We start from the raw sequence: 12,471 nt of genomic DNA on the forward strand, positions 1-12,471 counted from the left end.
CAGTGGCCAGAGGCCAATCTGATGGACGCTCTGCTCAGTAACCATGAAAATGCAGCTTATTGTGTTTCCTCCTGTTCTTTCTGTTTCAGATGGCAGTGCTATTTTCAAAGGGTGTTTCCACCGGCCAGACAATGTCACATTGGCTCTTCCTTTCAGCGCCGTCATACAAAATATGTCTGTAGACAAGTGTGTGGACTTGTGCACAGAGAGGGTGAGCGGGGGGGGGGGGGGGGGGGGGGGGGGGGGTGCTGGGCGTGCTTCTACTGTGTGCATTTGTATGTTGTCGGAATGTGTCTTCAAATGTGTAATGGCGGCTGCATTTCTAGGAGAAATCACTGGCTGTCCTGGCTGGAGATCGATGCTACTGCGGTTTTCCAACTCCTCTCTTCTCCCTTCACGAGCTGGAGGACGAGAACATGTGTCTCCAACACTGCCATGGAGAAGAGTTTGAGAGCTGCGGAAATGACAAGTACTTTGTGGTGTACCAGACACAGGTTCAAGGTAAACACCGCAGTTTGAAGACGGCACATCTTAGACTGTACGCGTGGCGAGGCATTTTAGTGTGAGCCACAACCTGTAGACTGACTGGATTTTGTTTCCTTTGTTCTCACACATGCTGTTTGAAATCATCCACCTTCAACATCAAACTGTCAAGTTATAGCTTTAGTCTGAGAATTTTGAATAATTGCATTCAGTTCAGATTCTTGACACATTTCGAGGGTAATTCTTGATAAATGTTCAAACAGCTTTGATGCCACACGTTTAAAAAAAAAAAAAATCTGATAGAGATTTACTGAGTTTTGCATGAAGTGAGGGTTTACCTTTATGAGTGAACCCATGATGAAAGCTTTAAAGAGTATATAAAGGATGTAAAAAGGGGTTAAAAGCAAACACACTGAGAAAAAGTGAAAATAATTGAAAGGTAGAAGTGATTCAGAGCTGCTCACCAGGTTGCAGTTATAAAGATATTTCTGGGTCAACAGTCAGGGAAAGACCAGAAAAATGTAAAGTATAATAATCCTTTCAAACAGAAAATCAATTTTCTCCATTTATAAAATTCACATAAAGAAGCCACCATAAATGAGGAGCGCAATTACTTGGGAAGGAAAACAAAGGTGGACGTTGTGGAGCACAAAGCAATTGACTGGAGTCTGGGAACTTTGGACCTCATTTGTCAAACATTATTATAGTTCCGTTGGAGCGCTGCTCTCCGTTTGTGGTCCTGGAGAGCGAAAGCCCTGCGTGCTTCAGATGTACCCCTTCTCCGACACTCCTGTTTCAAATGAGTGGATCGTCAACAAGCTGTGCAGACGCCTGATAACACCTCATTTGTTTCATTCATGTGTGATGGAGCAGAGAGAAAACGTGAAGGGCACCAGCGCCTCAGGACTGCAGTCCCACCGCCAACGCTGTTCCAGGATGGACTCTAAAACCGGGACTTTTCACTTTAATGTAGCATTCCTTATTTAATTTAAAAATTAATGTTTTGAAGCACAATGCTTGCAGTTTTATGACCAAGACGGTGCACGCATAAATTGTTCAGTGATAAGTCTCATTTAATAAATGTGAGAGATTCCAACTTATTTTTCAGTTAATTTAGCATCATTTAGATTTTTTAGGGAGGAAAAAAAAAATACAATTCAAGAGTGAGTTCATTGCCATCTTCCATCTTAGCAACTTGAGTACTTCTTTAGTTTTCCATGTAAACTATCATGCTCGTCTTTGTTGTTGTGGTCTTTGCTCAGACTGCAGTGTGACTCAGATCAGCAGAAAAAGCAACCGAGTAAACAAAAACAGGGTTCAATGCAAAGGCTAAGAACAGGCTGCGGTAGGAAGTGAAAAACACGCTGTTTGATGAGGAGGGACTATGTTTTGTTTTTTTTTAAAAACACTCATCAGCATTTTACCCCACAATAACGTCACTAACTGAGAAGTTGGAGGAATTGGTGTGGCCCACACACAGCAAAAAAAAAATCCCACATTTCTTCCTCCCCCGACAATCTAATGACGTCCCTACCGCCATCCCAAGTTTCACCATGGTGTTATTTCTTTGTTGCCATTGTTGGTATAAAACTTTGCTATTAACCAGCAACGTCACAAGAGGCCAAGTCTCAGAGCAACTTCCAGTTAATGACTGCCAACCGTTCCCTGAGCCTTTACACCACAAATCAATAAATTAAGCCCGCTGCCCTTTGTGTGTTGTCAGATAACCGCTGCATGGACCGACACTTTCTTGCCACGCGTGCCAAACAGCTGGTGGCTCTCGCCAGTTTCCCTGGAGCGGGAAACACCTGGGCTCGCCACCTCATAGAGCTCGCCACCGGCTTCTACACAGGCAGCTATTACTTTGATGGCTCCCTTTATAATAAAGGTAGACGTTCACCTGTGTGTTTGACATGAATCAAAAGTGTTCCTTGATGAATCCACTGCTGTGGTTAAATAACTCACTGTGGGATTTCGCTGCGTGACAGGATTTAAAGGGGAGCGCGACCACTGGCGTAGCGGGAGGACAATCTGCATCAAGACGCATGAGAGCGGCAGGAAGGAGATTGAGGCCTTTGACTCCAGCGTCCTCATGATCCGAAACCCTTACAAGGCGCTGATGGCCGAATTCAACCGCAAGTATGGAGGGCACATTGGATTTGCGTCACAGGCCCACTGGAGAGGGAAAGGTAAGCTTCCAGCTGCAGGAAGTCTGTTTGAAAAAGAGTATAAACATCTTGTAATATTTTCAAATTTCTTTCTGAAAATATTGAAAACAAATAAAAACATTTGCAAATACTCCTTGGACATATACATATATATGTATATATAACTTCATCAAACCGATGTGGCTGAGCATGTTCTTCTTTTAAACTTATAAAACCATACCCATGATGCTGGAACTGATCCAGGTTTCTGTTTAGAGAAGTGCAGCAACAAGCCCACCAGCCTGAGTCATGCCTGTGAACAAGTATTGTTACACAAACACTCATCCCACACTCAAGTGGGAAATGTATGTTTATGCACAGTGGAAGTGGGGAATCTTACTCATTAAAAATTTTCTCCGTTGTATTGTAGACATTTAGAAGAACCGTTCAAACCCTTTGTCAGCTGAAAGGTGCACTGTGTTGATAAAAACAAAACAGAAAAAAAGTAAAGCAGCTACTGTTGTGACCTTATCAGCATTTCTGTCTGCTTCTTCCTTCTTTCATTGAAATGATACGTTATTAACTCAAACTGGGAGCGAAACAACAATACAAGCAGAACTTATCATTTCCCAGGAGAGAAAATGCCCTTGGGAACAAGGTCTTTCCCCATTAACTGATGAACTTCAAATACAAGATAGATGAGTTGCATTGACTCTCTTTGTTTCAAGCCTTTTATGACTAACATGCCACCGTGCTTCCTGACGTCGCTTCACAGCCACTTTGCAGGTGTGCTGAAGAGCAGAAGTCATAGGAGCGACAGCAGGGTCACGAACCCACACTGCAGAATTAAAAATGATTATTTAAATTCAACTATCTTGTTTTATAAGATCTAAAATAGCTTTTAATTTTCAATCGTATCTTTGGCTATACATATATAAAGAATGTATTTTTTATGCTTCTGCCACACTATAAAGAATAAACCACATTAACATTTTGCATCATGGTGTGTTAGGTCTGTCAGGAAACAAGTACAACCATCAAAACCTCTTGAAACGTGAACCATTTTTACAACGATTCCACCTTCTTTTTTTTTAGATGGCACCAGCTGTATGAGGAAAAGTGAAGTGTATGCATGTTGTCCTCTGAGAAAGACCATCGAAATGTGTTTTTGGCCTTTCCTTGGTTCATGTTTCATTATTCTGTAACTGAGTGACATTTCTCCACATATCCAGTTACATCCTGTTTTTAATGTTGCCTCCCACGACGCCAAGTTTTGGGTCAATGCCCGCTCACTCCGTGTGAAGAAGGCAGGGTACACCCTGGACAAGTCGCCAGTCTATCAAAGGGCAAACACAGAGAGACAGACAGTCGCACACACTCAGTCACACCTTTCAGTAAGTTATGGCCACCAATCAACTTCAAGTACATGGGTTTTTTTTCTCGAAGAAAGTCGCACAAACATGGTCACATTGCATTGGGTACTTGCATAATGATGCGTCGCCACAATATCTATTCATGTTTGATGGTGCACAACAAGTAAATTTTAAAAAAAAAACTTTCAAGGCTAAATTGTATGTCAGTAAAACAGAGGCCACATTTAGCAAAAATCATCTTTTTGCATATTGAATTCTTGTTACTTACATCACCCACCTTTCTGCATCTCTCATAGCATGGTCGCTGGTTTTGTCTCGTCCGTGTATCGTCTCTCTGACTTTCAGCTGAGGTTTAATCGATTTTCCAGACGCTGGAGAATCGCCGACCCAGCAGTTGTCTCTCTTTGTGGACACATCAGCACATTTGGCCTGCCATTTCCAATGAGTGTTTGTTGCTTCTGTTGGTGGGGAAATGATGCGCCGACATCAGTAAAGAGAAAGGCTTTTTGACAGCTGCCACTTCAAATACAGTGAGATGCTGTCGTCTGAGAGGCGGCATGACATTGTGTACAGGGCCCCACGTGTAAGATTGGATGCACTCACCTCTGCAGAGGGATACTCTCGGGCTCAGACAATGTTACAGACACTGATGCCTTCTGGTGTGGCCCCACAAAGTCATCTTAGGGGCGTGTATAACTTGTTTTGGAGGGCATGACATTTTACAAAGCACACAGCACGTTTTTCCAGACCTATCGTGGTGGATTTACAGTTACATAAACATCCTTATTGGGGGTTTCAAAGTCACCGCTTGGCTAATAAAAACACAAGCATCCTAACTGAATTTGAAATCCTATCAGCCTTCAGCAGAGCAGGCTCTTCTGGGAAAGAGTTCAGATTATTTTAGGATTGGATTTCTCTGCAAAGCTTGACAGAAAAAAAGAACAAGCCTGGTGTGTCCTAAAATGCAGCTTCTCTGCTTTACTCCACCGCTGCTTGTGTTTTCAGATGACGTACATAATATTCAGTCCTCCTTGATACTAAAGTTGACTCTATAATTGGTGTCTGAGACAGCACTGCAAACTCAGCAGGCTTTAAACTTTAACGAGCACCTCTTCGCGCAGTAAAGATGCGATCTAATGCAGCGCCGCTCCTGCCAGCTGCTGCTTTTATGGGCCAGGAGATGATCAATGAGGAAAAAGTAGCAAGAAAAGGATTTTTTCTTTATTACCTCTGCAGTTTGACTGACACTCGAGAAATGTTCACTGAGGACACCTCAGAAAAGACTCGGAGTAGCCTGCTGTGTGTTGCAACACACCTCACGAGCTGAATGGTGTCAGTGTTGTGTTGCTGGAACTCTCACTTCCTCTTAATTCAGTCCCCTCACAGACACTTTGCTTTCTTATTTATTTTCCTCAAGGCCGCCATTGCATTAAACTGATGGAGGGGAAATTCTCTATTTAAGTAACAGTGGAAGATTAAACTACCTCTTTCACACATACAGAGCAATAAACGCTGTTTTTCAAATTTCTGTCAACACTAAGACACACCTTCACAGCAGCTCCTCTCACACAGGAGCTCTAAATCTACATTTGATTGAATGATGCATCACTTCTTTTTCTGTCTTTTAGAGGAGCGCACAGCAACAAGTGTTTTTTTTTTTTCCCCTTCAATTTGAATTACGTACTCAGTTTTCTTCTTGTACTGCACTTTTGTATTATTTGATCCTATTTATATATGTATATGTTAAGTACTGTGCTGCACACATTCATACCACAGCTCATGGTTTGTTTTTGACAGTTTGATATGATATGATAAAGTCACATAAAATCAGATGAGATATGATACACATTGTAGGAGTATTTACATGAAGGTGCATTTGTTGACCGTGTTATTGAAGGATATGACAGCTGCGGGGACTGTGGATATTGTGTACGCAGTAGCCTGCTGCTTAGCAAGCTGCTCAGTGTACACATATCTCATCCAGGGGGTGAGGGGAGTCGTCCATGATGGATGTCAGCTTGGTTAACATCCTCTTCTGAGCAGTCCAAAGGATAATCCAGGACCAAACGGCTCCTCTTCCCCAGCGAGCTCAGCCCCATTCTGTTTCTCCAGAACAGCCAAACTTCTTTCGTGTCTCTCCAGAGGACTTTAAATTAATAAACCTACACACTAAATGTGAGGAATGTAACAGTTTTGTAATATTCTTAAGAATGGAAATTTATTTGGTACAAAATAACATTTACAAATAGACTAATATTCTATTCCTTCTTATTAAAAAAAGAAAGAAGAAGCATATATCTGATTTACCTTCCCTTTTCTTTTTTTCCTGCAGAGTGGCCTGAATTTGTCAAGAACTATGCCCCTTGGTGGGCATCCCACACGTTAGACTGGCTGAATTATGGAAAGAGCGTCCATGTGGTTCATTTTGAGGACCTGAAGAAGGACCTGTTCTCACAGCTCAAAGCAATGGTCCAGTTTTTGGGTCTGAAGGTGTCTGAGGACCGTCTTCTCTGCGTCGAGGGCCAAAAGGACGGCAACTTCAAGAGATCGGGGCTTCGTAAGCTGGAGTACGACCCCTACACTACTGAAATGCGAGCCAACATCAACGAGCTGATCAGAACAGTCGACGCTGCCTTGAAGAAAAGAAACAAGTCTGGGGTTCCAGATGATTATAAGCCAAGATGATAGATGTGATTCTCATTTTTTCTTTTTTCCTGCATTATTGAGTGTTTTCTGAACAAACGCTACACACCATATTTTGTAGGATTATGGGACTTTATGACTTTTTAACATTATTTTTCAATGAAGTCACTTAGGTTTGAACTGTAGTGTGAATACATTCGTCCCTTTAGTTATCTGTTTTAATTTTGACTCAACTTTAAAAAAAATTTAAAAAATTCCATTTCAGCAGCTTCATACATTCTTAGTTGAGGCGGGAGGTTTGTTTTTCTCTTGCGCTGAATGAAAAGCACTTCTTATTCTGCTCTATGCATATGTGCGGTGTTGGCATCTCCACATGCCTTTTACACGAGGAAGGTACGATAACCGAGCACACTGCGGCTCATCTGACTCAGCCGGGTAATAATACTAGTTGAAGGGGAAGTTAAAACCATTGAATCCCGAAAATAAGGAATATTTAATACAAAGTGTGGTGTGGGAGCTTATTTTGTGCAAACGAAGTAACTGCTACCAGGATAAAAACATTAGCTATTTTGCTGCTATCACAGTCACAGAACTATTTTATATACAAAGTTAAGTTGGATCTACCTTTTTTGTTGTAGGGAATAATGCAATATGCAGGGTATGACTACCTTATGATGATACTGTGTGTTTCTCAGTTTTTGTAAGTTGTTAAACTTACCATACATTAACGAATTCTTATTTTTGATGATCAAGATGTAATGGATTTACATCTGAGCTCCTGGTGTTTAAGAAGATGAATAATCCCTCTTGAAGGCACTGACTCGAGAAGAGAAGAGGATTAATGTCCTCTGTGTTTATTTAGCTCTGATATGCAGTGCAAGTGTTGATTTTGGTCGTAGATTTGTTTTTCCTAACACTGGACTTGATGCAAAAATCCAAAAAGCACTTCGCTGTGCAACACCTTCCCCAAAGATCACAAAGAATTAAGCATTACGCTCATGTAATAGTCTGGAGGTTATCTTTAGTCGTAGAGAATATTGTAGATTTTATTTATGACAGAAAAACTTACCGAATGTGAAAACTGTCTCTTTTTATCGCTTTGTTGTAAGAAAAGCTTTAAAAATGTTAAAGCCGGTGATAATTCTACTCTTCCTCATCAAGAGAAACAGGAAAAGTTCTGCTATGATTTAATAAACAGCACGTCTTATAAAAAGGTACTCGGTATGCTCTGCCATATGCTAAAAAGAAATGATGCTAAATTATCAACAAATTAGTACAAGAATATATATTTAAAGAATATACATCCGCGCTGGACACACTGGTTTCTGAGAGATGGCAAACATAAACTGACTTCCATTTTCACTATGATATAAATATATTTTTGTAATGTGTGCTGACACATGGAAAATATTTGTATTGCAACAAGCAGCGAGGATGACTTGTTTCTATTTTTAACACATGCTTTAAACTTTATTGGCTCTGGCTTTCAATTACAAGCAGGCACTTATTGGACAGGTGTCACATTTGAATGTATTTTCTATGGAATGAATGTAATGGTTTGGAAAAAAAAAATGGCCCAATAAATGAGTAAATTAAATTAAACTGCTGTTTTGTGTTGGTTTTTTCTTTTCCTCCAAGCTTTCAGTCTTTACATTAAATCAAGCATGACCTACATTTACATTACTCCGTTATTCCACCATCATGGAAAACAATGGAAGTATGTTTTCATTATGTGCTTAATAGTTTTACATTTCACAGGCAAAAGATAAAAATGACTAAACGTAAAGCTAAATACTGATATAAACATGTTCAGTGTGTGATTGTTAGTTTTACCTTGTTAGTCAAGTGGCTTTTATATGTTTTGTTGTAAAATAGATCTGGATTCTCCGTACAAGAAACGGGCATGGTTGTTATCTACAAATCAAAGCTTCACTTATAAAATATTTTGAGATTGTATAATATTCAGGTCCACACATTGGAGAGGTGGTTTAAGTTGTGACACGTATGGATCGTTGGATATATGGAACAATTTTTTACTGTGTCCTTGAGGAAAGCTAAAAGAGAGCACATACTAACAGGTAATCTCACAATATTAAAATACTGAAGAAATTGTCATTTTGCTTATTATTAAATTCAAATAGTGAAACTTCCACTTGTTATAGATTTATTATGAATGAAGATTTCTATTCGATTTTATCATTTCAGTGTAAATGTCAGTTTTACAAACTATTAGAATATTTCTAAGGATATGATGCGTTTCCCATTTTATTTTTAACTAGAGGCCAAAATTAAGATTTTAAATGCTTTGAAACCTAGTTATATGTTGTTAGTGTAGAAAAAGCTGACAAAACAATAAGGTTCTGAATTATATTTACTTTCTCTTGATCAACGCCTGTATATAGGTCTATGCATTCACAAATTAATCTGCTTCTATAACAGTGAAACTAAGTTGAGTCAGAACAAGGCTAAAAGGTGCGAGTCAGTAAAACCATAAGCCAACGATATGAAACTGTTTATTACGATGAGGAAGCTGCAGAGGTACCCTGCTAATTCAGCGGGGCGAATCCACCTTGGCTGTGTTTCATCTCAGCAGTCTGCAGACTGGGTCTTTCCCCTGTGCCACGCTCTGTTTCAACATTTGAAAGAAATATAGCCACACATTTTAATTCTCATTACGATTCCTCTTGTGTTGTCACTGAGCAGGAAATGAGCTGCTCGGCAGTCACTTTGATTCTGTTCATTGCAGATATACACTCATTATTTATTCATCTGCAGGTTCTACCTTTAGAGGCAACACAGTCTTGACATTGCTCAGATTTAGTTCCCATAAAAGGCTTGAATATCAATTCCAGCTATTTTGCAGTTTCTAAAGTTTTTGCATAAATACGTTTGGAAACATGCCCTGAAACAGATCACAGCATTCTTCTTACAACTGGAAGTTAAAGGTAACGTAGTAACTAAAGCTGTCAAGCTCATACTTCAGTCATAGAGTCTGAAAGTTTTAACCTTCATTTCAGTTTGGCATAAATTTGTTCAGTGTTTCAGTTCTGGTATTCTTGGCAAATTATGTTTTAAAGCTGATTGGTGTGTGTGTGTGCGTCCGTGCGTGCGTGCGTGCGTGCGTGCGTGCGTGTGTGTGAGTGTGTGTGTGGTCGTCAACAAAAGAGGTATTATTAGTAATCAGAAGAAATGCACAAATGAGATTCACAATCAACGTAATAAGAACAATAAATGTGAATTCACCAAGTTCTTTAAGTTTGCTCGTATCAACCCAAAATGCTCATGAGTGACGTTAACCTTGCACAACATTCACTAATACAAACTGTCTGCAGAGTGTACCAGGAACTTTCTGCACATATAGATGAAGGAAATGGGTAAGGGTATGTGGGAGTGTGTGGCAGATAAAATTAGCAACACCCAAACATTTTATTTGCCATTGTCGGAAGGAAATGAAACCACTAAATGTCCTGTTCCGAGATGAAGGCTGTTTTTTTTAGGGTGTATGTGCATAGAAATGAAGCGTTAATGCCTACTTCCAGCAGTATCTGTTTGTATTTGTGTGACCTTGTGGTACTTGTTTTATTTCTGAAGTCAACTATGTAAATAACAGCTTTAGAAGAATCACTGTCACAAAATTACACTTTTGTTTCCTTTTTTACATATGGTCTCACCCTGTTTCACGAAACTTCCGTATCGGACTGTCTCGTTTTGTGTGTCTGTTGCGTATAAGTTGTTGTGTATGAAAGATTCCTGTCCTTCTCCTGATATACTGCTGATTCTGAACCGTAAACATTTTAAAAAAGTGACGCTGCCGCCACACGCTATGACAAACATACTGAAATTGCTTTTGTGGGAAAAGCCTCTTGCGAACTGTTTGAGGAAATGTTGAGATCATTTTGTTTTGTGTTTATTATCAAACGACACAGATCGTAGTTTTGAAAAATGTGATTTACAAGTTCGTGTTGCACAAACACGGATTTCTCAACTCTTGGCTGTAAAAGATTGAATGCAACACGAGCTGAATGCATGTTTACATACTGTCAGCGGTTATTCGACCGCATGATATCAGTGAGCATGGAACGTCAGCTTCCTTTGTGCTGATTACAACAAAGAATTCAACAGCATAGTCTTTTTTACAGTGATCTCTGCATCTATGAAGAGCAGGCAGTGTTGGGTTGACGGCTCTAGATGTGTGTCGACGCTCTGCCGTCCATGGAGCTGGATCTGGACAGGTATCGGCTTATAGTGCGGCCCTCCTCCGCCATCGCATCCTCCATCTTTGAAAGCACAGAGCTCTTGAACTTCTGCTTGAAATCGTTGCCCATGAAGACGTACAGCACGGGATTAAGGAAGCTGTTTGCTGCCCCCATGGAAGTGCCCACCTTGAGTCCCGCAGTTAATACACTGTGGTCGTAGTCTTGGTGGCGTAGCTCCAGCAGGACGAAGACATGGTACGGCATCCAACACGCAAAGAAAGTCACAATGAGAGCGGTCATCACCTTGAAGGGTTTGGAGGATTTGGTCATTCTGTTGTTTCGAAGTTTGATGATGATGATGGAGTAGCAGATGATGATGATAACGAAGGGCACAATAAAGCCTGCGAGGAAGCGTGTCACCGCCACGGCGGCATGGCTATACTGGTGTAAAGTGTAGTTGTTGTAGCACGTCGTCCTGCCCAAATGTGTGTGAACATCACGAAAGATCAGAGAGGGGATGCTCAAGCCAATGGCGAGCAGCCAGGCCAGCACCACCACGACCGACGCCTTCTGAGCGGTGCGCTGGTTCTGGGCCCAAACTGGGAACATGACAGACACGCAGCGGTCAATACTGATGATGACGAGCAGGAAGATGCTGCTGAACATGTTGAGGAACATGACTGCAGAGGCAAATTTGCACATGTAGTAGCCAAAAATCCAGCTTTCCATCGCCATGTTGGTGATGCTGAACGGGAGGAAGACACAAAATACGAAGTCGGAGATGGCGAGGCTCAGGTACCACGTGGTGTTAACTGTCTTCTTCATCTTGAAGCCAGAAATCCAGATGACCAAAGCATTTCCACAGAAGCCCAGCAGAAAAATGACAGCGCTCACGACGAGTAAGGTCACGCAGAAGATTTCCTTCAAACACGGAGCTTTTTGGTGAAAAACTGGCTCCTCATGTGTTGTGATGTTTCCATCATAGGAGTAGTTGTAGTCCATACTGATGTCATAAAAGTCGTCTGACATTTCCATCTTGCCAGCAGAAAGATCTGTGGAAAATAGAAAAAATAAAAAATAAATTCTAATCTAAAATGTTTTTTCTTAAAAACGTATTATGTATAAATCATTTCCAATGTAACTGATAAACACTAATCACATAAATGTAATAATCTCTTACCTGAAACACAAACTAGCCACCGCTGTTGCCTCGGCTGTGTCCAGAGTCGACTGAACTGAGTTCCTTCCTTGACATTAGGTAAACACAGATACCACACAATCAGCTGACTGAGTGGTTTCTCAACACTTCCATCCCCTAAATAATTTCAGTACTGCATTTTTGAGGCGATGTGGTGCGAAGAGTTCAGATTCATTTCATTTGGGTTTGGTGATGATGGCATTCAAATCATTTCAATCACCACCTGTGATAAATCATTCATAGCAGGTTGTCACTTTCACCTATAGAAATCATTATAAAACCTCAGTGTCTGATCAGTTTGTTTTTTCTTGTAATAATATTTTGTTGTTGGATACAAATAAAGCTTTAATTGGTAACAATACAGTGATATGTTCTAGGTCTGACATGTTAAAAAGGGGAAACTATTGTACAAACACAAATATACCCTGCGT

At 40.6% G+C, this 12,471-nt stretch overlaps 2 protein-coding genes across 2 annotated transcripts in view; one reads left to right on the top strand and one right to left on the bottom strand.

Annotated features, from left to right (window-relative positions):
- Positions 1-8,246, top strand: part of wscd2 (WSC domain containing 2) — a 38,400-nt gene extending 30,154 nt beyond the window's left edge. Inside the window, exons 5-9 of the mRNA XM_080467273.1 lie at positions 90-211; positions 327-501; positions 2,207-2,371; positions 2,472-2,672; positions 6,336-8,246. Coding sequence (XP_080323399.1) covers positions 90-211; positions 327-501; positions 2,207-2,371; positions 2,472-2,672; positions 6,336-6,688 — 1,016 coding nt within the window. The 3' untranslated portion in view covers positions 6,689-8,246. The remainder of the gene's footprint in view (positions 1-89; positions 212-326; positions 502-2,206; positions 2,372-2,471; positions 2,673-6,335) is intronic.
- Positions 8,247-10,537: 2,291 nt separating this feature from the next.
- Positions 10,538-12,073, bottom strand: cmklr1 (chemokine-like receptor 1). The gene is made up of 2 exons (XM_080467280.1): positions 12,023-12,073; positions 10,538-11,894 (listed from the first exon to the last, which is right to left on the bottom strand). Exon 2 carries the CDS (start codon positions 11,875-11,877, stop codon positions 10,831-10,833), a length of 1,047 nt encoding a protein of 348 aa, XP_080323406.1. The 5' UTR covers positions 11,878-11,894; positions 12,023-12,073; the 3' UTR covers positions 10,538-10,830.
- Positions 12,074-12,471: the final 398 nt, after the last annotated feature.

The sequence above is a fragment of the Lipophrys pholis genome (assembly GCF_963383615.2).
Source record: "Lipophrys pholis genome assembly, chromosome: 7".
Classification (NCBI taxonomy): Eukaryota; Metazoa; Chordata; class Actinopteri; order Blenniiformes; family Blenniidae; genus Lipophrys; species Lipophrys pholis.